Source organism: Chelonia mydas, chromosome 2 (genome assembly GCF_015237465.2).
Source record: "Chelonia mydas isolate rCheMyd1 chromosome 2, rCheMyd1.pri.v2, whole genome shotgun sequence".
Classification (NCBI taxonomy): domain Eukaryota; kingdom Metazoa; phylum Chordata; order Testudines; family Cheloniidae; genus Chelonia; species Chelonia mydas.
This window is the reverse complement of record NC_057850.1, coordinates 133763979-133790976: the sequence shown is the minus strand read 5'-3', so window position 1 is coordinate 133790976 and position 26998 is coordinate 133763979. Positions and strand designations below refer to the sequence as shown.

Genomic DNA, 26998 nt, shown 5'->3' with positions numbered 1-26998 from the left:
TTCATTGGGAATTGGTAAGAGTTCAGCATGTGATTCACACAGCATAAATTGATATATTTTTCCACAACAGATCAATATGCTATTTGTCTTATCCATTTAATTTACAGGGAAACACAGTTCCCCTGTTATCTGTATAATCCCTTTTTTCTTCATGCTCTCATCCTCATTTCTCCCACTCTAGCATTGTTCTTTTTTCATTTGCTTGTCACATTTGTCTTTCATTATCAGGGATTCCAGCTCACCGGGTCTGTACTCCTCACGGGCTGAGTTGATCTGTATTTCAGTCTCAGCAGAAATCTGCAGTTTTTGTGTCACTTCCTCAGCAGTCTTCTTGGTGTTACTCAATACAGTGATCAGACTCTCATCCTCCACCAGAGACCCCTGTGTGCTTGTCAGTCGATAGAGCAGGTTATCTTCTAGCTCTTTCATCCTTCTCTTGTTGGCAGTCACATCTTCCATGAGATCAGTTCTCTCTTTCTCTAGCTCCTGTTACAGTGAAAAGCAATTCTCGAGATCAGCCCATGTTTACCAAGAGTAAATTATTGTTCTAACTACCAATGATACAGAGTGCTCTCACTGAAACTAGTTTAAATCTGGAGTAGCTTGACTGGAATTACTTCAGATTTATATTTAGTCTCCTTGAGAACAAATTTGTCCCAATATCTTACCCCTGTTTTTTTTTTAAAAAGTGTGTTACCTAGCACTTTAAACAAGTTTATACTGTTAATAGAAATATGCATGAGATTCACCATTCTATAACCAGAAAGACTTCAGTTAGTCACATCCCAAGAATATTCAAGTTAAATCCACTTACAAACTCTATCGACATTCTTTTAATAGTAGGGCCCAATGGTAAAACTAGCTAGCGCAAGACAATGAATTTTGTATATACATATCACAGCTGTAGGATGTGGCCAAGAACAAAATCAGTGGATAACAGAGGATAATAGAAAATATCTTACCCGTAATCAACATTTCTCCAATAGACATCTCAAATCTAGCCTGTTGTGTTCTAATTTAGATCTATTTGTATAGGCACAAGCTGCAACACATCCACAAATACTAGAATCCCATAATTCCTCAGGCACTAATCCAAATGGGTTCATGCTGCTTGTTGGCATCCCACCCAGAAATATCTAAGCACTGAAACTACTTAATTGGGTAAGAGGTGGCACCTGGTTAGAATTAAAAGTTTGCAAAGAGAGTTTTGCTCTTGGTTTGTTTCAAGTAAGAGACTTTCCAGACAAAAGTGACAAAAACCAGGACAGTCTTCAATAAAGCTATGATTCAGGAAGGTACTTTGACATATACTTCACTAAGTGTGTGTAATCTCATAATCTGGAAGAACCACATTCCCAGGTATAAAGAACCTTTCGGCAACTTTTGGGCCACCTTGATACAAAGACCTCTCATACTCAGACTGATTCCTCCCTAACAAACTTGTGGCCGCAGAGATGCTGGCAAGAGATTCTACAGTACCAGAGGTAATACTGAGTTATTGTTTGGAAGCCAAATTTATTCCCAAGCATAAAGGAAAATTCTAATTATTTTAGCATTCCTTGCATCTTACTTATTGATATTAAGGTACTCCAGCTTTACTAGACATATCTGTATATTACCTTCATATAATGCTCGGATATACGGGAGTGCATTAATTTGGGAGATGACTGTTTAGTGATACATTTTCTTTGCTGGGTGACAAAAATGCTTTTGCTTGAAACTCTGGAAGCAGTCTCTATGCTAAAGTAGTTTAATGCAAATTGCCTTTCACTTCTGCAGATTTGAGTTCAAGAGCCCCTATGCCACAGGTGAAATAGAAACGGTTGTGTCCCTACACCCATCAGTAACAACCTATATAGGAAATCATGTAGCTGCCAATCAAGCAGAGTCTGTAGTCTCTTTGCAGTGAAAGCCTGGGAGTGGAATAGTACGGGGCATTGTAAATGAGGCCTACCATGCATTGGAAAAGGTAGGTGGAAAAGCTCACATAATAGAAATGGGCATAATGCAGGCAGCTGCTAACCAGCCCCATCATTCTCTCCCTTTCATCATGTAAAATTTCCCCTTTCTAAAACAGGAGGATTTTCAATTAGCATTACTTCTTTGAGATGTGGCAGCTGAAGCAGAAGATGCTCTGTTGTTATCTTTGTCTGCTTCCATCTGTTCCCAAGATACATATGAAACCATTTTAAGCAGTTTTTTTCCCCAAACTCATTTACCCACTTCAAAGAAATATCAACTTGCAGAAAAATTATTAGAAACAATACAAAATGTGATACTTAAGTTACGTTATCCGGCTTTCTTTACATTCACTTAGGCTTACAAGGAAACTTATACCACATAACTGCTAGCATACAATCAGCGTAATAATTAGAACCCCAAGGTCAAATATACATTCATTCCTGTATTGTTTCAGCCAGGAGGAATTAGAATAATTTCTTGTCTGTTTTAGGTCTCTCCCTTCTACCCATACTATGATTAACTAGAAAATTGCAGCCAGTCCTTCTTTCCAAACATCAGGCATAGCAGAAAGTGTTAGGGTTGTGGTTGCAGAATAATACAAACATCACCTCATCAAGGGGAGGCAACCAAAGCACAGGACCATTTTCAGGAGAGGGCTTGCTGGACAAGAGGTAAAGAAGCTGAAATTCATTTCACTTAAGTCATTCAATGTCATATGTGACAGGAGGAGAGCAGGTAGAAATCTATGAAGCATGGCATGAATTATTCAGGTCTGATGAAGAAGGTGTAGTTAAAAAGATAGAACATTTTAAGGATGGTAGTGGTCTGTTTAATGTAATAGTTAATACTGCTGAGAAATCAAATTGATCCCAACTAAATTTAAATGTGTTGTGAGTCTGATTTAAGGAGTTAAAGCCTTAAGAACAACTATGGTTTCCTTAGAAAAACTGCTGAGAACAAGTGCAATCTGAAAATACAAAATGTAATTCACACTAAAGCAGCAGTTATGAAATGTCTTTGGACCCTAAGTAGCAGGCAGTCTGTTGAGCATCAAAACAGGGAACATATTTGTTCCAAAATAAAAAGTTCATTTCTGAAACAAATGGATGAATTGTTTTTCATTTGGCTAATTTTCATCCAAGATGTAAATGGTGCAGAAACATGCTTAACTCTACATTTTAATTGACTCTACTTGGATATTTGTTTCACAGGTAACTCCAGTAAACTCAAGTGTAATAACTAGTTTTTCAAATCTAGCAGTGTAGGCTCAACTCTTGAAGGCACTCCCAACGATCCCACTGATGCTGAACACCGTCAGATTCCACTGGCTTAATCAGACATGAGCATGCTAAGTATCTTACAAGATTTAGGCCCTAAGTGATTTGGAAATATAAACTAAGTAAAGAATTGTATTGAATTTGACCCTTTAAAAATGTAAATGCTTCACAGTTCAAATTTGTGTGTCCTTGCATGATAAATAAAATGATAAATAATAAAATAAAATAAATAATAAAACAGGAGATAGGCTTGAGAATATAAAGAGATGGCCATCGAAATGATTGTTGCTGCAGAATATCTCTCCACACTTGCCCTTTGACTAGTAATTTCACCTTTGTTAGATATTATTCTATGGCTCTGTTGAGGGGTTGTTGGTTTTTTTGAGAACATACTATAGAAATAGAAACTTGATCTTACATTTAAACAGACAACTTCATGTCATGAACCAGAAAACATTATGGTACATTCATGAAAAACATAACCCATTGTAAGCCCCAAACCTTAGGGTTGGACTGGCTTTAGGCAGGGAGGATTGATATACTTGAACCTACTGCAGCTTTGAAGTCTTAGAAAGTACGCTTGGCTTAAAGTAGTGAGTTTGGCTGATTTTATTCCAACTTCTCCATCAGAAAAAGAGAAAGATTGTTCTGTGATGTGCTATGAAGTTTTCCCAAGAGGCCACAACCATCTCTAAATTTATACACGTTAACTTAAGCTCATGCAAGTAAAATGTTGAAAGCAGGAACATGCAGCCACTGTCACTGGAGAAAAGGTAAAGTGCAAAACAAAACACAGCTGCCTAGGCAGGATAGGAAAGCTCACGGGTTAGAAGGCTTTGAAGGGGTCAAGTTCTTAGCACATCTTTAACTGAGCATGCACACACGGAGTTTGTGTCCTAATTTGCCTCCTTCCTGAAGCTTTGTTTGAAGGTTAACAGACAAAAATATTAGAGAGCGAGAATGCTTCCTCCCTTAGCTTGACTGTTCTTATGATTTCTCTCAAAGACCTCCTTTACATCCCAATTGGAGTCAGTTGCAACCACTTTGCAACATAGCTCACCAGTTCAGTACCCAAGAATCTTACTGAAGGGTTTGCACTTCCAAGCCTACATTGACTAAAGAGATCCCTGCATTTCTATACAAAGTGTCACACTCTCAGCGTGTCACAGACTCCCTCATCCATTCCTGCCATACTCCACACAGCAGGCAGCACCCTGGTCTGTATTCGTGCAGGCTATAACCTAGCTTGTAGAGGCAGTTCTCCTAGCAACTTTGCCTCCCACTGCAGAAGTTCAGCATGAGGACATTCACTGCTGAGTCAAAGTGAGACCAGCATTCCCTTACCCAAGACAATCATAGCCAAGGATCTGCTGGTCAGCTCCCACATACCATCAACACAAGGACCTCCAAATCCCTTCTTTGGCCAAGAATTAGCAGCAGGGAATGAGAACTCCAAACCTGACATCAAAATAAACTACTTTCTAAATAGACTATTTTTAAAAAAATAGGGTACGACTGTAAAAGGTTCCAGTATCTGAACACTGAAGCCTGATCCTACAAGATGCTGAGGTACATAAATCTCCATGGCCGTAGAAGGAGCACTCACATTGTAGCCCCAGTCAGACGCTCTGAATCTGCACATCCTGCTGAACACCTACCACTACAATATAACCAAATAATATGTCTGTGCCTGCAGACTGATGTAGTCGTCAGCACAACTGACCAACTGTGTCTGAAGGTCATTGCAGTTGTTAGTGTCATTCAAAAGGGTCCTCATCAGGGCTGACACTGAGGATAATATCAACAAATATCAAAGGGCTCTTGGGTGCCAAACGCCACCTGATAGCCAAAATATGAACTGACTACAGCTGCCAGCTGTTATGCCTCTAGGAGACATGCAGATGGATCAATAATAATTGTCTCCCGTTACTAGAGATGAACTTGGCCATCAAAAGACACACAAGCAATACGGCAGCACCATTTTCAACAAAACCTGATCTTGTCATTTACACATCTATGACCAACAAGGACAACATTCAAGCCCTGACTGCTGTAACACTGGTGACATTTCCATCATGTCTTTCTGGAAGCCATCATCCAAACAGTTCAAGTTTGGTAGCCCTCATAACCTCAAACATGATAAAACATGGGCGATCATTGGTGACAGTCCAGAGTCAAATGAGGCAACAGCATAACTGATGAAAATGGAGAATTAGTTGAACTGTGGCCACAAGCACACCACGTAATTCATAAACCCATCTATGGAAACGAGGCTACAACCCTGATCCAGCATTTGTCAGCGCAACATAGCCAGTTCATACAATAAACATAGTTTGGGTCCCATTCCACATTCACAGCAGCAGCCCGTCACTATCCAGATCAATGCAGCCATAACGCCAAACTCAGTACCATTCCAGGCCCACTTTAATTTTAAGAAAGCAAATGGAAGGGCTTCACCAATGACCTTAAAACCACTGTAAGATGCCTCGATATAATAAAGACCGAACCAATACCAGAAAATTATGACCAGTTTGACAATGTACTGTATACTGTCTTGAAGAAGCATATTCCACAAGGCTGAAGAACAAATTATGTGTCAGGACTAACATCCAAGTTATCACATCGATACACAAAATACAAGCAGAAGTTCAAAGCAGACCCCTTCGCTGAGGATAACATTGCAACTGGCAAAGAACTGGTCTCTCCAAGGAGGACAAACAGAAGTCATGACAGTGTGGACATAACCCACAGGAGTAAGAAACTATGGATAACCATTTGGAAGCTTAACAATGACCTGAGAAAGGCAGAGCAACACTATAATGTAACTGCAGACCAACCCCTAGAAAATGCTAGGGCTTAAGTGGCAAGAAAATGAGGAGACTTATAATTTTAGGGCACAGTATACAATGACCAAATTAACCTCCAGAATTAACCCCTTCAAGAATGACAAAGGCACTGGTCTAGATAAACAAACCAGACACTTTGGACCAGCAATAAAGAACTGGTTACTCAAGTTGTTTAACACATGCTCAGCCACATACAAAGTACCCAACATGTGGTGATGAGTGTGAGTTGTGGGACTCCTGAAGCCAGGGAAGGATACAATGGACCCAAAGAACTTCAGGCTTCTCTCACTAATATGTCACCTCTACAAACCATATGAGTGTCTCATTCTAACTCACCTGACACCACTTGTTAAAAAGCACCTAATACCAGAGCAAGCTGGATTCCACCCAGCTGAACATCACTCGATACACTGAAGATGGCTTTGAAAAGGTATAGTAACAGGTGCCATGTTTGTCAACCTCTCAGCAGCATATGACACAGTGAATCACTGAAGACCCCTCACTAAAACACACAACATGATCATAGAATCATAGAACTGGAAGGGACCTCAAGAGGTCATCTAGTCCTGTCTCCTGCACTCAAGGCAGGACTAAGTATTACCTAGACCATCTCTGACAGGTGTTTATCCAATGATGGAGATTCCACCACATCCCTAGGCAATTTATTCCAGTGCTTAACCACTCTGACAGTTGAAAGTTTTTCCTAATGTCCAACCTAAACCGCCCTTGCTGCAATTTAAGCCCATTGCTTCTTGTCCTAGCCTCAGAGGTTAAGAACAATTTTTCTCCCTCCTCCTTGTAACAACCTTTTATGTACTTGAAAACTGTTATCATGTTCCCTCTCAGTCTTCTCTTCTCCAGACTAAACAAACCCAATTTTTTTTCAATATTCCCTCATAGGTCATGTTTTCTAAACTTTTAATCATTTTTGTTGCTCTTCTCTGGACTTTCTCCAATTTGTCCACATCTTTCCTGAAATGTGGCACCCAGAACTGGACACAATACTCCAGTTGAGACCTAATCAGCACAGAGTAGAGCGGAAGAATTACTTCTCGTGTCTTGCTTACAATACTCCTGCTAATACATCCCAGAATTACGTTTAATTTTTTTGGCAACAGCATTACACTGTTGACTCATATTTAGCTTGTGATCCACTATGACCCCCAGATCCCTTTCTGCAGTACTCCTTCCTAGGCAGTCATTTGCCATTTTGTATGTGCACAACTGATTGTTCCTTCCTAAGTGGAGTACTTTGCATTTGTCCTTATTGAATTTCATCCTATTTACTTCAGACCATTTCTCCAGTTTGTCCATATCATTTTGAATTTTAATCCTATCCTCCAAAGCACTTGCAACCCCTCCCAGCTTGGTATCATCTGCAAACTTTATAAGCGTATTCTCTATGCCATTATCTAAAACATTGATGAAGATATTGAACAGAACCAGACCCAGAACCAATCCCTGTGGGACCCCACTCGTTATGTCCTTCCAGCATGACTGTGAACCACTGATAACTACTCTCTGGGAACGATTTTCCAACCAGTTATGCACCCGCCTTATAGTAGCTCCATCTAGGTTCTATTTCCTTAGTTTGTTTATGAGAAGATCATGCAAGACAGTGTCAAAAGCCTTACTAAAGTCAAGATATACCACATCTACCACTACCCCCCTATCCACAAGTGTCAAGGTTCCTCCCCCACTCTGAACTCTAGGGTACAGATGTGGGGACCTGCATGAAAACCTCCTAAGCTTACTTTCACCAGCTTAGGTTAAAACTTCCCCAAGGTACAAATTAATTTTATCCTTTGACCCTGGATCTCCACTGCCACCACCAACCTCTAACTGGATTTACTGGGAAACGTAGTTTGGACACGTCTTTCCCCCCAAAATCCTTACAACCCTTGCACCCCACTTCCTGGGGAAGGTTTGGTAAAAATCCTCACCAATTTGCATAGGTGAACACAGACCCAAACCCTTGGATCTGAGAACAATGAAAAAGCATTCCGTTTTCTTACAAGAAGACTTTTAATAGAAGTAAAGGAATCATCTCTGTAAAATCAGGATGGTAGAAACCTTACAGGGTAATTAGATTCAAAACATAGAGAATCCCTCTAGGCAAAACCTTAAGTTACAAAAAAGAAACACAGACAGGAATAGTCATTCTATTCAGCACAGTTCTTTTCTCAGCCATTTAAAGAAATCATAATCTAACACATACCTAGCTAGATTACTTACTAAAGTTCTAAGACTCCATTCCTGTTCTGTCCCCGGCAAAAGCAGCATACAGACAGACACAGACCCTTTGTTTCTCTCCCTCCTCCCAGCTTTTGAAAGTATCTTGTCTCCTCATGGGTCATTTTGGTCAGGTGTCAGCGAGGTTACCTTTAGCTTCTTAACCCTTTACAGGTGAGAGGATTTTTCCTCTGGCCAGGAGGGATTTTAAAGGGGTTTACCCTTCCCTTTATATTTATGACAACAAGGATGAAAGATCACCACCTTGTATGATTTATAAGATCTCTATTAGAGAACCAACATCTTTATGTTGAACAATACAGGAAGGGGACCTGATGATGGTAATAGAAAAATGGCCTTCCAGAAGGGAGCATACTCTTGCCAATACTCCTCATCTGCATGAATGATCAACTGATTCATGTTGGCACAAGAAGTTTTATCTGTGCTGATGATCTATGCCCAGATCAAAACTATGCTAACAACAATACTGTCTGGGCTCTCAGTCTATTACACCAAGAACCAATTGCATACCAACCAAGCCAAAATGCAAATGAGGCCTGTTCCATCTTTGGTATCATGAGATCAATAGACAATGGGGTATCATTTGCCCACTGCTGGAATCCCTGTCTATCTTTGAGTAGCGCTAGACCGCATTCTCTCCTTCAAGGCACACATGGAGAAGACATAAGGCAAAGTTAACACCCGGAACGACATACTCTGGAAGCTTTCAAATTCAAAATGAGGAACCAACACAGCAACATTAAGAGCCACCACACTTACACTTGTTTATTCGACGGTTGAATATGCATGTCCTGTGTGGAAAAGATCAGCTCACACAAAGAAGCTGAACCCTATATTAAATGGCAGCTGCTGCTACATTATAGGATGTCTAAAACCAACAAATATGAACAGCCTTTATATTCTTGCTAAAATCAGTCCACCGGATAGCAGGAGAGCTGTCACAAGGAAAACAGAAAAACGGCCAGATAAGGGGCATTAGATGGGGAGGTCTCTGAGTTACCACAGATAATTCTTTCCAAGGTATCTGCCTGGTGGGTCTTGCCCACATGCTTGGGTCTAACTGATCACCATATTTGGGGTCGGGAAGGAATTTTCCTCTGGGTGAGATTGGCAGAGACCCTATGGAGGGGGTTCCCCTTCCTCTGCAGTTTGGGGCATGGATCACTTACAGGGTTTAAATTAGAGTAAATGGTCAATTCTCTTTAACTTAAAGTCTTTAAATCATAATTTGAGGGCTTCAGTAACTCAGCCAGAGGTTAGAGATCTATTTTTAAATTGCTTCCAAACAAAAGTTGACAGGACAAAAGTCCATATGTGGATGTGCGGCTATTCCAGTGACCCAGATACATGTGACTGTGGTGAAACAAACCATGGAACATCTGTTGGTCTACTGGCTCCTGGAGGAACCGTACACCATGGAAGATCTCACCAGGGCTACAGACCAGGACATATTATGAAAAGCCTATGGTGTGGTGAAAGGACAGAGGAAAACCTAAATCTCTGTGGGAAGTGATGGCAGTCAGAACTTCAAACCAGCAAAGCAAAACACTGTCCTTTAATTACTGCTACTGATTTAAGGGGATTCTCTGACCTTAAAAGACCATATTTTGAATGGAAAACTTTATTTACCATATGTTGGAATCCAAAGTAGTATATTTTGCACACACACAAAAACGATAGAAAATGTGCATGTTTGAGAAAGACAGACTAGAAGACCTCTATCAGTGGGTAAAGGGAAGACTAAGCAAAAAAGAGTCAAGAAAGCTTTTGCAGGATCATACCAACTTTGTTGTATGATTGTGCTTATTTTTAAGAGCTCTCTGAACATGGCTGTACCCAAGGTTGTTCATAGAGAATTGAAAAGCAGTAACCCTGTACTATGAGAGAACGGAATAATCAATTTAACTCAAGTGAAACTTGCCCTCAACACACGCACGCACGTCTGTACATTCTAAACCGAATAGAAATACAGTGGAATTATTTTCCTCCTACCTGTTTCTCTGTGAGAATGACTCTCCCTAGGAGTTGATCTTCTAGACCTTTCATAGTCACAGTAAAGTCAATAATGGATGTGCGAGCACTAATTTCAGGTGTATATGCCGGATTTGGGAGCTTGGTGGTGATGTAAAGTCTGAAGCCATTCATGACATCTACTTCTTTATCACCAACTTTTACCTTATTGCAAAACACAATGAGATATTATGAAACAGAAAGATGAATTGAAAAGCACTGATAGTAAGGGTCACATTCTTACAACATAGTTCAGAATGTACAAGTTAAATTTTTCTGCTACTGCATTTTGGAAAGATCTAACTAAAAAGCAAATTCTATATTAAAAAATTGTGCAAAGAAAATATCCATGCAGTGCCTCAAGCTACTCGTTCAGAAACTTGTCTGATTCTGTAATTTCTGCACAATTATACATGCAATAATTAATTTAAAAGACAGCACAATGGGGTTTTAAATAGGATTTTCTTCTAATGCTTATAATCCCATTTAAGACTAACAGAAGAAGAAAATGCAAGGTTTAAATATCTTGGTTATCCACAAATCCAAACGTAAGGCTATCATAGCTGTAGAGAATTAGCATTATTTTAATATTTGAATGCACTCCCTTACAGTTATATTTTCTTCTTTTACCTTATAGGAAGAACCAGTTTTGATGAAGTTTTTCTCCAAAACATTATCCAATGCTGGATCAAGCTCTTCCCCAACATCTTCAACCAGTAGTGGCCTTCCAAGAGAAAGGCTGTCCTCTAAGTGGTTTCTGAAATACTTGTGATTCAGAGACGTGATCTAGAGATATGACATATAGCCAGTATATTATGCCACACACTGTTATGAGAGCACTGGTAAAACAAAATGTTTTTGGTATGTTTACTATAGTTATAGGTTTCAAAGTGGTAGCTGTGTTAGTCTGTATCAGCAAAAAGAACGAGGAGTACTTGTGGCACCTTAGAGACGAACAAATTTATTTGAGCATAATCTTTCATGGGCTAAAGCCCACTTCTTCATATGCATGCAGTGGAAAATACAGTTGGAAGATATACAGATAAATAGATATAGATATATATACACACAGAGAACATGAAAAAATGGGGGTTGCCATACCAACGCTAATGAGAGTAATCATTAAGGTGGGCTACTTATCAGCAGGAGAAAAAAAACTTTTGTAGTGATAATCAGGATGGCCCATTTCAAAAGTTGACAAGAAGGTGTGAGTAACAATAGGGGGAAATTAGCATGGGGAAATTGTTTTTAGTTTGTGTAACGACTCATCCACTCCCAATCTTTATTCAACCCTAATTTAATGGTGTCGTTGGCTCGTTGCCAACGCTGTCCACATATCTATTCAAGGGACACGATCATAGGACCTAATCACATCAGCCACACTATCAGAGGCTCGTTCACCTGCACATCTACCTATGTGATACATGCCATCATGTACATTTCATAATGTACCAATTCATAAACTTGGTCCAAAAGTTCACAAACATGATTCATCATCTTGGTACTCCAGTTCTGAACTGGTTTAATTCCACTAGAGTAAAAGTGGGATACAGCGGTGGTGAACCCAACCTAAATTTAACTTTTTCCTGTGTAAAATGTTTTGCATAGTGCAAATCATGCATCAGCTTTGCTTTTTAAGCTTAAAACTCAGCTGCTTTTCTCACCCCAACAATATAAGACCAATAAGATGATAAATCATCACAGTCTAGTTTGTTTGCTCTTGCCTAATTCAAATCCAGTAATACTTCATTAATATCATTAGTTATACAATTGTTACCAATATATAAGAGATGCAGAACTTTCAGGTACCAGTTACAGATAAGTACAAGGTTCATGCTTGGGAGGCGCTCCTTCTAAATATCCACAAACCTACATCATTAACCATAAACCCAATTATACACATAAAATGATGGAGTCTAAATTAACTGTCACCACTCAAGAAAGAGGTCTTGGAGTCACTGTGGATAGTTCTCTGAAAACATCCACTCAATGTACAGCGGCAGTCAAAAAAGCAAACAGAATGCTGGAAATAATTAAGAAAAGGATAGATCGGGGTGGCCAACCTGAGCCTGAGAAGGAGACAGAATTTACCAATGCTCATTTCCAAAGAGCCACAGTAATACGTCAGCAGCCCCCCATCAGCACCCCACCCCCCTCCCCCCCCGCTCCCAGTGCCTCCTGCCCACCGGCAGCCCCACCGATCAGTGCCTCCCCTTCACTCCCCGCACCTCCTGATCAGCTGTGGCATGCAGGAGGCTCTTGGGGAGGAGGAGTGAGGGCATGGCCAGCTCACAGGAGGGGGTGGGAAGGGGTGGAGTGGGGACAGGGCCTGTGTCAGAGCCAGGGGTTGAGCAGTGAGCACCCCCCGGCACATTGGAAAGTTGGCGCCTGTAGCTCAAGCCCTGGAGTTGTTGCCTACACAAGGAGCCACAGTTTAACTACAGAAGAGCCACATGTGGCTCCGGAGCCACAGGTTGGCCACCCGTGGGATAGATAATAGAAAAGAAAATATCATGTTGCCTCTATATAAATCCATGGTACACCCATATCTTGAATACTGTGTGCAGATGTGGTCGCCCCATCTCAAAAAAATTATATTGGAATTGGAAAAGGTTCAGAAAAGGGCAACAAAAATTATTAGGGGTATGCAATGGCTTCTGTCTGAGGAGAGATTAATAAGTCTGGGACTTTTCAGCTTGGAAAAGAGACGGCTAAGGGCAGATATGATTGAGGTCTATAAAATCATGACTGGTATAGAGAAAGTAGATAAGGAAGTGTTGTTTACTACTTCTCATAACACAAGAACTAGGGGTCACCAAATGAAATGAATAGGCAGCAGGTTTAAAACAAATAAAAGAAAGTATTTCTTCATACAACACACAGTCAAGCTGTGGAACTCCTTGCCAGAGGATGTTGTGAAGGCCAAGACCATAATAGGATTCAAAAAAGAAGTAGATAAACTCATGAAGGATAGGTCCATCAGTGGCTAGTAGCCAGGATGTGCAGGAATGATGTCCCTAGCCTCTGTTTGTCAGAAGCTGGGAATGAGCAACAGGGATGGATCACTTGATTATTACCTGTTCTGTTTGAAGGGCCAAAATCCATTTGCTGTGGATGTAAGATCTTAACTACAGTTTCTGCTAAGAACTTTTCATATAGGCCCAGAGTCCACAGCTTGGCCTGGGCCATGGGTGCTGGCTGACAGAGAACAATACATGGCTAAGAGAAAGCTGGGGTAAACAGACAACCTTGTGTGTTTCAAGTCAGTAAGCGGAGTCAGCATAACTCCGAGTGTAATTGGGCATCCTTAACGTGAGTTATAGATACATGAAGTGCTGAGAAAGGCCTCACGGTTACTCCCTAATGCAGGGAGGAGATAGTGGTACAATACCCCTCAGATCCCAGACAGAGTTCGGGGAGAGGCCTAATATGATTGACATGAGTTATAACACCCTTCCCTCACAGATGTATGCCAATCCTAGCCCACAGAAATGCAAGGGTAAACTTATAAACAATTGTTATTGTTAAGTACTAATTACTACTTTTGTGCTTTGAATCTCCAGGAACGTACCCGTTGGTCAACCGGGAGAGCTGCTACCTCATTCCCCTGGACCCCAAAGTTAGGATTTAATCTATACACTTTAACAGACATAGTTTCGGGTAATTACCTGTCTCAGCAATATGTTAATCTGAGCCATGGGCAGAGCCACCATGTAACCTTTTAGACCATTGGCTTATTGCGCTTATCTCATCTTGCTGCTAGAACCTATCCAGGGGCTTGGGAAAACCCATCCCCGTCGCTTCTCTCCGCCCAATGAGCACCGTATATAATCTATTGTAATTAATTGTTCTGCAGTGTCTCTGAGCCAAATAAGCAAAGTGACACTCCGCCAGTGCTGTGCGTAATAAACTCCTGTGCTTGACTCTACACAGTGTGGATTAATGTTCCTTCATGTTCATTCCCTCTGGGGCACCTGGCACTAGCCACTGTCAGAAGACAGGATGCTGGGTTAGATGGACCCTGGGTCTGACCCAGTAGGGCCATTCTTACATTCTTATGTTCTTCAAATTCCCCTTAAAACTCCTTTGCCACAATGTCTATAAAAAACACAACCATTAGGCCACTGGTATGCTAAGACCACTGCCAACATGCTGATCAATATTGTCTTATTGTTTCCTTGTACTCTCCCATCAGTCTGTATCCATCTGATGTCTCTTGTTTTAGACTTAGATTGTAAACTCTTTGGAGTGGGGACTATCTTTTTGTTCTGTGCTTGTATAACACCTAGCAAAATGGGGTCCTGGTCCTAGGTGCTACACTAATAAAAGAATAATGATAATAAAATAAAATAACAATAATGGCTATTATTTATTTCTGATTCAGCAGAAAGCTATGGAACAGCATGATGGTGTGTCTGCTAATTTTTTAGTACATCAGCATAATGCAACGTGCAGCCTGGTTTCCCATGTTTAAGAAGGATGCATTCAAACTGGAACAGGTGCAGAGAAGGGCTACTAGGATGATCCAAGGAATGGAAAGCCTACCTTACGAGAGGAGAGACTCAAAGACCTTGGCTTGTTTAGCCTAATCAAAAGAAGGCTGAGGGGAGACACGATTGCTCTCTGTAAATATATCAAAGCGATAAATACCAGCGTGAGGGAGGAGTTATTTAAGTTAAGTGCCAATATTGACATAAGAACTAATGGATATAAACTGGCCATTAACGAATTTAGCCTTGAAATTAGATGAAGGTTTCTAACCATCAGAGGAGTGAAGTTCTGGAACAGCTTTCCAAGGGGAGCAGTGGGGACAAAAAACCTAATTGGCCTCAAGATTGAGCTTGATAAAATTATGGATGGGGATGGTCTGAAAAGACTCCCTACAATGGAATGTAGCCAATCTGCAACTGCTAGCAGAAAATATCTCCAAGGGCCAGTGATGGGACACTAGATGGACAGGGCTCTGAGTTACTACAGAGAATTCATTCCCATGTGTCTTGCTGGTGGGTCTTGCCCACATGCTCAGGGTCTGACTGCCATATTTGGGATTGGGAACAAATTTTCCCCTAAATCAGATTGGTAGAGACTCTGAGGGTTTTTCACCTTCCTCTGCAGCATAGAGCATGGGTCACTTGCTGGTTTAAATTAGTGTAAAGAGTGGATTCTCTAAGTCTTTAAATCATAATTTGAGGACTTCAGTAACTCAGCCAGAGGTTAGGGGTCTATTACAGGAGTGGGTGGGCCGGCAAGGTTCTGTGGCTGCAATGTGCAGACAGTCAGACTAGATGATCATGATGGTCCCTTCTGGTCTATGAGTCTATAAGAAGACAAACTACGGCATACACATTTTCATTTTCCTAGGGTTTATGGCATCCAACATTTTCCTTGTGGAATTTATCAGGTCTTCCATCTACACACTACCAGCCACATTCTTCATTGGATTATGCTTCGAGCACGCCCACTGAAACCAACAGGTTTGCCTGGTTACAAGGCAACAAAGGGGAGAATTTGCTCTAGTGCTCAATGCTAAATCTACCTAGAGTGTACACTGACTGCATGCAACATAGGTAGTAGATAAACATTATAATTGCTAGCTACAACCTGAACCCCCTGATTAGCCAAGCATTTTGGCAGCTAAGTAAGAGCTACTAGAGGTTATGAAAATATCTTCATTCAAGTTACCTGAAATTCATTCTTGGTTTCCTTATTTTTAATCCAAATTTTTCCCTGAGTCTGTGGATCAATTAACAAAGGATAACGAGCTGCTTTCGTGGCAATAATTCCATTCTGTATGGATAGGTCATCATTTGGCAATCCTTGGAGGTTCCACTCACTGATGGTCGGAGCATCAATCAACATCTCTGTGAGGTTTAGGTTGTTGCCAAATGGGATTTTCCGGGTTTTCATTTCCTTTTGCCAATCATTTAACAACAGATTGCGGAACTCTTGGTTAAAAGGACCAGAATATGATAGAAAAGCTGTAGCCAGCAATACATCGCCTGAAAAAAAAAAAAACCACGAGATACTGAAACACTGTGGCAGCTCTATTAGAGTAATACATGTGCTTCCAGGAAACAAACAAGAGAGACAGGCAAAGCTTCCAATGGGAGCTACAGTAGAATTTATAGTGTAAGAGCAGATTTATTTGCTTGACTATGCTGTGTGCAAAATATCACTGAAAATGTTGGTTTTTTTTCCTAATTTTGACCTCATGATTTTATTGAGACTTTGGGACCATTTAAAAAATTTAGTTTTTCCAAGATGTTCTGAAAGTTCCCAGTGTATCATACCAGCAAGGATCTGTTGTCTGGCTATACCGAAAGAAGGACATTTGACATGGGTTTTAATTAGGCCGCAACTTTATTATTAGATGTCTGGGACTAACCGGCAGATAAAAGTGTACAGTGCAGGTAACCCCATGTTTATTCCATAATTACCTGGGGGGCTTTTACCAGTTCCCCCTCTTTTTCCATCCAAGTGCCTCCAGCAAATTTATTTCTGGGACCTTACCATACCAGGGGGGCTTCCATGAGCTCCCCCCTATTTTTCCATCCAGGTCTCTCCAGCAAATCCATTCCCGGGATCTTACCATCCACTCCCCTCATAGGAGGGTTAAAGTGGGCTATAGGAATGGGGGGTTGGCTCCCTGCCATACCAATTATAGGAGTCCCTAACGGCTCCCCGTTCATTCCTTTAATGAATACCTCTTTTTAAGTCCTTTTGCAAGCCATTTATCTGGTCACTGTATACCTTCTCTATGGAGTACTGGCACTGGACAGCTGCCACACGGAGGCGCCAGCAATTAGTTGGCTGCCTCCACAACTGCTCTGTGTAAAACAGAGCTTTCGGTACAGGGCTGCCCCTTTTAAACCCTGCATTCCTAGGGGGTGAGTCAGCCACCACACTGTCTCCTTTCACAACATTTCTCCTCTCCCCCCAGCCATAAAGCACTGTTCCCTTCATTCAGCCAGCCAGCCAAATACTCCCCACACTTAAAGGTGCAGGGAGGTCACCCTCTTGTCTTGCTTTGCTTAGTCATTAATCTTGAGCCTCAGGGTGGGGGAAGGTCTGGTGCTGATGGTCTCCATCAGCTTTGGGGTTTTTTCCCTCTCCCTGCTCTGCAGTGAAACACTGAAAAGCAGGACTGCAGGAGAAATAGCCATCCCAGGCAGGAGGCAGGAACAGCAGAGTGCCTATTGTTGGCAGGAGGCTGGAAGAGCAGAGTTTTTCCCCCAGTCACCTCCTTACTTGGTGCTGAGAGCCCAACCTAGTCTGAGAAAACAGGGAGTGTGTGCAGAAAATACCATATCCCCGGGTACATCTAAACTGCACACTCACTCACTGCAACATGTAGAATGCACATCTTGCACACACACCCTACCACAGGTATAAATAATAGCACAGATGGTGAGGCACTGCTTAGGTAAACAAAGACATGCCAGAACTTATGGCATATACATTACATGGCCTCTCTGCATGCCCAAGTAGTCTCTCTCCCATCTAACCGCTATTTTTAGCAGTGTTCATCTCACTGCCTCCCTGCTGCCAGAGCCTTACACTGATGAATACAGCTACACGCCACAGTGTGGATGCAGCTGGCTTTACACTTTGGCATGTAGCTACCCATATCCCACATGCCAGAGCTGTAACAGTGTAAACATAGAATCATAGAATATTAGAGTTGGAAGAGACCTCAGGAGGTCATCTAGTCCAACCCCCTGCTCAAAGCAGGACCAACACAAACTAAATTATCCCAGCCAAGGCTTTGTCAAGTCAGGCCTTAAAAACCTCTAAGAATGGAGATTCCACCACTTCCCTAGGTAACCCATTCCAGTGCTTCACCCCCCTCCTAGTGAAATAGTGTTTCCTAATATCCAACCTAGACCTCCCCCACTGCAACTTGAGGCTATTGCTTCTTGTTTTGTCATTTGCCACCACTGAGAACAGCCGAACTCCATCCTCTTTGGAATCCCCCTTCAGGTAATTGAAGGCCGCTATCAAATCCCCCCTCACTCTTCTCTTCTGCAGACTAAATAATCCCAGTTCCCTCAGCCTCTCCTCATAAGTCATGTGTCCCAAACCCCTAATAATTTTCGTTGCCCTCCTCTAGACTCTCTCCAATTTGTCCACATCCCTTCTGTAGTGAGGGGACCAAAACTGGATGCAATACTCCAGGTGTGGCCTCACCAGTGCCGAATAGAGGGGAATAATCACTTCCCTCGGTCTGCTGGCAATTCTCCTACTAATACAGCCCAATATGCCATTGGCCTTCTTGGCAACAAGGGCACACTGCTGACTCATATCCAGCTTTTTGTCCACTGTAACCCCGTGGTCCTTTTCTGCAGAACTGCTGCTTAGCCAGTAGCTCCAGTGTCTCCTTCAGTAATGGGAGTGAAAGCAGGGAATACCCTTATGTTTTGATATATTCTAGGCACCCATGATTTGATGGAACAAAAGTAACATGTTCAGCTGTATCCATGATTTTTCTAATTCCACAGCAGTTGTCTACATGGCATGCTAATGTAATCATTAAGATCTGTGCTCTCTATTGGACAGAATCTGAACTGTTCAACCCACATTTTTATACAGCTAGTAGATAAATCAATTTTTTTTCCAGCTCAAGAGGCAGGGGCTTGGGTTTTTGGAGCATAAGAACTTGAGCTCATTCCCATTAATTTCCCAGTGACCCTGGCGCACATCATGGCCACTGTTACATTCTGCGTGGCCATGGACGCTACATGTTATCAGAAGAAAAATTTAAAAGCTGTGAAACTGGTATTTTTAAAGGTGGTTTGTAACGTAGATTCAGAGCTTTGATAGACACTGAAGACCAAAATCCAGTCCAAATGCCTGACAAGAACAACAAAATAGTTAACTGTTAAGTAGTTGAAGTTATTTCCACTCAGCAGTGCAACCTATAGAAATCACGGAAATAAAAAAAGTGAGTTCAACCTTCGCACAGTACAGTACCAGTCCCCAAGTACTAGTCCCCCACCATCAGGACACTCCACTAACCAACACAAATATCCTCCAACACTATCCTGTTAGTTTGCAAACAAGATTAAAACGCTAACAACTCTTTTTAAATCAAAAGTTTAGATTCGGACAAATTATGACAACAGTATTAGTGGATGAATTTTTTTTTAAATGATTATCACTGTGTAGAGAGAAACTGATGAGCAATAGTGTAAACATATAGAAGCAACATGGTCAACTTTCAAAGTAGTTTATTCCTTATAATTTTTACAGTGTAGAAAAATCTATTTTTTATCTCAAAAACCATGAATTTATTAGCAGGATCTGAAAAAGGTTACTTACTGTAAATACACTTACAACTGAAAGTATTCACTGGAAAATTGTCCAAAAAGTTATTCTAACCTTGAAGAATAAGTGCTCTAAGTGTGGGGAGGATACACTGTATTATTCATACAGAACAATTAATCTCTATTTCAGGCACAAATCTTAACATCTTTAGCTATACAAACTATGCTGCTTCTGTAATAGTAACCATTAACATGTCACCCTCTACTGGCTGCAGCCCACAGATTATACTCCCTAACATTACTATACAAGCATGAAAGTATCATGAGTTATCACTAGTTTTATATGCTATACAAACAACTTTGTACCTTACTATGTGCATCTTACTTTTATGTAGTGTTTCACACCCAAAGATGACAAAAAGTGCTTTACAAAGAGAATTAGTCTTTATCCTCATTTTAGAGCTAAAGAATCAGCCAAAGAAGCCACTTGAAGGGCAGGAATAGAACCCAGGTGACCTTAGTTTCACTCCAGTTCATAGTCACAGGGCGAGTTCACAGTAAGTCTGTATAATGAAAAATTATTCTTACCCACAAGCCTCTTGGTTTGTGCTGCAAACTCTTTACTCTGTTCAGTCCATCTTTCTTTTTCACCTGCTAGACCACTTATAAGACTGGAGGCTGTTTGCATCTTATGTCTGCAGCGTTCTGCATCTTCACGCAAGGTCTATAGATCACACAAAAAAACACTGATTGGAAGTGGAAGGAAAAACCTAATCTTAATTAAACCCTAAATGGCATAATGACTCACAAATAGTACTTTAATATTTACTGCATTATCATATACCAAGTGTCACAGTTAAGGCTGCGTTTCTGTCACGGAGGTCACAGAAGTCATGGATTCCTTGACTTTCCATGACCTGTGTGACTTCTGCCGCTGCCGGTACTGGCTCAGGGGCTGCCCGGCTCCACACATTGCCTTTGCCTGCAGGCCCTGCCCCCAAAGCTCCCATTGGCTGTGGTTCCCGGCCAATGGGAGCTGCAGAGCTGGCACTTGTGGCGGGAGCAGCGCACAGAGTCCCCCCCAACCGCCCCTCCCCCTAGGAGCTGCAGGGACACACGGAGCCAGGTAGTGAGCCTGCAAGCCCCACCAACCTTCCCCCACCCCCTCGCACCAGCGGGGGTTCTGGGCCACGGGCCACCACCTACCTCTCCCCCAGCACCAGTGCGGGGGCTGGGCCGCCTCACCCAGCACCCACGGGACTCCCAGACCGCCCCCCCAGAGCACCCGTGGCCTCCCAGCCCAAGTTTTAATTAGGGGTATATAGTAAAAGTCATGGACAGGTCACAGGCCATTAATTTTTGTGACCTGTCCATGACTTTACTAAAAACACCTGTGACTAAAACACGGTCTTAGTCATAGTGCATAGCATATAGCACGTAAAACTGAAATGCTCCATCACTATGCATTAACTTCAAAGAACAGATGCACATTTGGGCTTGTTCCATACAATTGTATATAAGGGATCAGGGGCACAACAGAACCCAACCTTTGCCATAAACTCTGCCGCCCAACAACGCAGTCAGGACTCAGGGCAGAGGCTACAGCATGCTGCCTAGCCCTGCCCAAGGCTCAGACCCCCCCACACACATCCCACAGGGGGCCACAGAGAACACACACTCACCCCAGTGGCTCCTGGTCCCTTCCCCTAGTGGGCAACTCTATGGCACAGGTGCTGTGTGCAGGATCATGCACTCTGGGTCCCTCCTGTGGCTGCCCCAACTGAGTCAAAGCTGGCTAGTTGAGCTTTCTCTGCAGCTGCGAGGGTGGCCAAATCTGCAGCGCAGAGCAGCTGGAGCAATACAGACCACAGATCCATCATGGGAACCCCAGGGCTGATACAGGTGGGAGGAGTCCAGGGCTGAGGAGGACTTGAAAAGATGGTTCCTAGAAGGGGAAGATCCCATACCACTGTACAGTACGGGGAGCTTCCATCTGTGCCCCTGGGGATAGGGATGCCTCCTATATGTCATTGTGCGTGGCATGGGGGGGACCAAAAGGGACCCAGCTACTGCCCCCGAGACACTGTCACAAAATGCATCTCTGAATGAACATTTCAGGCAGATCTGACAACCCCAGGGAGACTCACATATGTACTTCCCCCTCCCCCGCATCATGTGCTTGACCCTAAGGATCCAAGCCAGCACCCTCTGGCCCCCTCATTAGGAAAATTCTGGTTGTTCCCCTTCATGGGAGCCTTTAAATTTTGTTTCAATTTTTTTACTATACACATGTATGTTAGTGCTGGTGAAAGGTGGGTGACATGTGCCAGCCCGGGAGCTTAAAGTCCACAATTTCAAATGTCTGCGCACAGAAATATTCACATATTCATGTAGCAAATACAGTGTTCAATGCATGAAGCTTTGTGCAACATACACAGTGCGTTTTAATGAGGCAGAAAAGTAGGCCAGGCAAGTATATGAGAAAGCAACAACAACAACAACAAGGACAAAAAGATGTCCCCAAACAATTCAAATTTTGTTCCCTAAATTCTCCATTCCAAAGGACAATAGTGAGTTTGAGGAGATGCACTGTATTTTGTGGTTCCATAAATAGTATCAAGGACTAAAACAGTCAAAGTGTATCGTAATGTAAAGAATACTGCACCTGTTTTTCCCTCATGGCTTTTTCATACTCTGCCTGTACAAAATCTAATTCAGCTTGCTTGTCATCCAACTCTGCTTGGGCTTTCTGCAGATCTAGCATGGCAGTGGCAAGGCGATTCTCCTGGACTGCCAAATTAGCCTATGAAATATACATATGCAAAGCAAATTCATACGCAAAATGTTTCAAAGCATTTGGTATAAAGCACATCTCAATTAAAGCTTCATAGCATTATATTTAAAATCTAAACTGATCTGTATAATTGAGCTATTACTCAGAATCCTTTCAATTCAATTGTCTGACAGACTGAATTCTGCTACAATTCTCAGCTGCAATTCTGTGGTAAATCACTTCGCAGGAGTGGATAAAGCATTTCATTCAGATGACCCTCCACATTTTCTCAGACTACATGTGTACAGAGAACACATTTCTGAATTCAAATATAAACATCACAGACCAATTGCTATTCCATGCTCAGATCATGTCCTTCTAATTCCTTCTTATTGAGTATCAATCTGTTCTTTGAAAGGTCTCAAAGTATAAAGGAGATAATCAACCATCTCTTCTAAAAGACAGTACTAACAAGCCAGTACTAAAGGTCATGTATTGCCCTAATTTATTATATAAGTCCCATGCTTATATTAAGAATTTTGTGAATGTAAATAAAGGGTCGTAGGTAGGCCAGGTCCTTGGCCTTATGCTTTGCCCTGCTCAGTCAGCAGAAAGCAACTGGAAAACGGCCATGTACGGAGTAGCTGGGAATTCCTTTGAAATAGAGAGTTATGAAGCTAGCAGAGACAGCTCCACACCATTCACTCCTGGGTCCCCTCAATATAGGAGCAGCATTGAGATAAGACAGTAATGCCTTGCACTCCTGCAACAGCCAACTGGAATCATGGTTCCTAGGGGGCCATTCCTGCTGGTGTTGGTAAAATTAGCTCTCAAGCTGCTCCAACTTATACTGGTGTCCAAACCAGCCCTAAGGAAATGTCCCCAACATTCGTATTTTATTTTACTAAATTCCAGATTTTACTAATTCTGGAGGCATTTGGTTAATTATGATTTACTCAGTTTTGCATGAAGTTTGTATTTGCACCTATAAGTCTCATTGTTAGATAAATAAATACTTCAACTGTGAACAAATCCAGGTTTGTTTATGAAAAGGTGGATGTTACTTTCGAAAATTTCTCTCTCAGTACATCTATCTGAGAACAGAAATGGCACAGGCAAATGCCCAGAAAACACTTCAACTCTGTGGAAATGGCAGTATGAAGTTTCATATTTATTGTGTAAGTGATTTTCAGATCTAATATGCTTAGTTTATAAACAAAAAAGGAATACATATTTAGAACTGCCTGCCCTGTAAACTGCTCCTTGGATCTGTAAGTAACTGGGTTCTTTCCCTCTGCTTCCTCATCACCTGTCATAAAGGTTCTGCAGGCCTAGTTATTCCCTCAGTGCTACCCGTATAGCTCCTACATTAGTTGTTCTATGGATACACAAGAAATGGATGCAACAGAATCCAGTTCCCTATGCCATACCTGTTTCAGTTCTGCAGCGCTTACAGGCGTCAAATGTGGTCAGCACAATTTTTTTCCACCCAAGTGAACAGACATGGCTAAATATACACAGGGAGCAGATTCTGTGAGTAAGATAGGGCTGTTCTACTTCATTAAAAAAAAATAGAGAAAAAGAGCCCATTAGCCCCGGTTCAGCAAATCATTCAAGCACATGCTTAAAAGCTTTACTAAACCAGGATGGACTTATGCATGTGCTTATTGTTTAAAAACCCACTAGTAACTGGGTGAGCCCTTTTGTGGAATTTTTGCTTTTGTGGTGGTGAGTCCCCTTAGACACATGCTGGAGTTAGCAGTTTGCCCACTGGGCCAAATCCCACAGTGTTATTTAGGCATACCTCCCAATGGCTTACCGATACAGACTTACCTTTAAGGGTAACACTTCTTTGTTGATAGAAAAAAATGCAGCCATAGCCTTGGTCCATGAGCAGAGGCCAGACACATTCCCACACACTCGCTTTGCCGTTTCAATGTTATAGTCTACCATTTCAAAGTAAGGATTCAAAAGCTCCACAACTTCTTCATTGATTGTGTCTTTTGGGAATTGCTGGAGACATCATGGAGAGAACAGTTTAGCCACACTGTATTACCACACATCAGTCAGCTTCTCCAAAGGTGTTTTAAAAAACACACCGACAATTTATTTGGCACATCCTAATTTGTGAATGGCCTGTGATTTAAGCAAATAGATAACATAACTACCCGCAATGCCTTAGCAAATTATCTGACAATGAGCCCAATCCCACAATCCTTACTTAGACAAAACTCAGATGGGAAATCAACAGACATTTCCTCTGAGTGAAAACTGTACGATTATGCCCAGTATTTGTTTCTCTGCAACACAATGCGTCGAAACCCCATAACTTTTAAAGTGAAATAAATAATGTACACTTCTTACAACATTTGTTCTGCTACAGTCATTAGACAACCCATTTTTCTCCTCTATGTTTTTAAAGTACCTGCAGGTTCTGTAAGAAGTTTCCTGCTGTCATCAATTTCAGTGATTCCTGCCATGATGGGATGGTGCAGCTTTTCTCCTGGTCCACTTTCACACCGTTCACTTTTCTCTGGAACAGCAGGAGCACGCAGTCCATAATACGCATGATAAGATGAGGAGGTCGGCCCAGTGTACGGACAGTGGCAATGTCTGCAGGTTTGATTGTCTATGAAATCGAGAGGAAGGAAAGGGATTATCACTGTTGCTGCTGTAGTATACCATGTAGTAAACCATCTCAAAGACAGACATATCAAAAAATGATGGACACTTGCATTGAATCCATCCTATAGGCATAGGATCTGTTCGAAAAAATCACTCCAACCTATGTATCCATAACAAGCTTTTAATTGTTAAATCATGCTCAAGCTGAATAAAACTAGAAAGGTCCAATTCTGAAAGATTTTAACTGCTGCCTCTTGTAAGCCACTAAGTAATTTCTGCTCAGCAGCACCAAGTAGGCACTTAGCAATTTATACAAGCAAGCCTGTTCTGAGGGATGAAAAAGAAGAGAAAAAGCTCATTAAATAACTAAAGTTTAGTTACATGACGTAATGCTTTTGTTTGCACATTCTACAAGCAATTATCAATGTAATAGAAAGGACAAAGGGACCGCAATTTGTGTTAAAGAATTTTACATTTTTTAAAATTAGTTATGTAAGGCGACAATCTATCTTCTCCACTTAATAGTCGTCTTGTCATTTAAAACTGACAAGTCTTGAAGTTATGACGAATGGGCAGATTGACCAATTAAAGGTCACTTAACAGCTAAGAAACCTGTAAATGAATCCAGTATTGCAGTACACATTTCTCTGTGCTGCTAGCAAAATTCCATTAAATTCTTAGTAGATCATTTAAAATTCTCAAGTCCTGCAGACCATAATTTGCCAGGTTATTATAATGAGAAAACCAATCTATACAACAATCACACTGACAAGGAGTGTCCCCTGACTCAAAGGAAATTGTGGTCTGAAATAATGCTAAAATAATTTTACATACATATTTATTCATATGTTTGTTAGGTCCTGCTTATGTGTCTTTTTCCCTATTGAAGCTGTCATGTGAGCAGTTATAGCGCTGATGAAGCCAACGTTGTTCTTTGCTCAGACTTCGAAAACAATGATATTGTCATGGGAAATTGTCATCTGTATTTTACAGAATATAAGTGTCTACGTAATGTATTTGACACCTTTACCCAGAGTGAAATTTTACATGCATTATTTAAATGTTATATCTCAGATGATATTGGAATTTATTTTACAAAGATTATATTGTCAATTAGTATTAGTAAAACCAGGATAGCTGCATTAAAAAAATAGCTGTCAAAGAACTAACTCACTTCGGAGATTTATTTTTGGCCAATCACAGAATAAAACAAGGAACAGGGTATAGGGTAGAAGACAAATATACTGCAGGCAACTGAATTACTGTGCATTAATTCCACTGAGGCCTTCTGATGATACCATAAACTTTGATGGGGTAGTTTGAGCGGTTTATGCAGTAACCAGAATTCCTGCAAAGAATCCTAGCACCATAATTCTGTTTTGTTTTACATGGTACTGTACCTAATAGCTGAATCTTAGTTACAGATCCATGACTTGTAAATGCTATCACTGCATTCTGACTGTCTCAGTCATACACTACATTGCTGTCTTCATCTTCATTAGACAAGGGAGCTAATGTGGATCAAATATGTAAATATTCAAAACCTTCACATATTAGAATGGAAACCAAACCATTAGAAAGTTCCTAAGTATTTGATTACAGCTTCCTTGAAGCACAGATCTTCTCGAAGAGGTAGTCAAAATAACTTGGAGCCCATTCCCTTTACAGAGTTTTTTATTGTGAGGATTTTCTTCAGGGGCATCCCACTTATTTATATCTTTGAGTGTGACCAGTGGCCTATTATTTCACTCTGGTGCAGCATGATTCAGTCATTGCAAACCCAAGTCTTATGATCAGTTCTGCTTTAAAAGGGCACCTTGGAGTTTAAGCCTCAAAATGCACTATAGTGTTCTGACATCTTAGTGTGCACAAAAGCCACTACTCTTATGTGAAGAGACGGCCTCTCAAATCACTTTTTCATGAAAAAAAATTAACCCTGCAAGGCCAATATCATCTTCCGCCTCCTCCCTAAAAGAGCAGATAAGAGGA

At 41.4% G+C, this 26998-nt stretch overlaps 1 protein-coding gene across 1 annotated transcript in view; it reads right to left on the bottom strand.

Moving 5' to 3' along the window:
* The window catches only part of DNAH5 (dynein axonemal heavy chain 5), a 309924-nt gene that overhangs the window by 52698 nt on the left and 230228 nt on the right, over positions 1 to 26998 (bottom strand). The window contains exons 59-66 of the mRNA XM_037893325.2: positions 24810 to 25013; positions 24218 to 24397; positions 22277 to 22414; positions 20200 to 20335; positions 16031 to 16347; positions 10979 to 11134; positions 10331 to 10513; positions 243 to 486 (exon numbers count right to left, since the gene is read on the bottom strand). Of these exons, the coding sequence (XP_037749253.2) occupies positions 243 to 486; positions 10331 to 10513; positions 10979 to 11134; positions 16031 to 16347; positions 20200 to 20335; positions 22277 to 22414; positions 24218 to 24397; positions 24810 to 25013 (1558 nt within the window). The remainder of the gene's footprint in view (positions 1 to 242; positions 487 to 10330; positions 10514 to 10978; positions 11135 to 16030; positions 16348 to 20199; positions 20336 to 22276; positions 22415 to 24217; positions 24398 to 24809; positions 25014 to 26998) is intronic.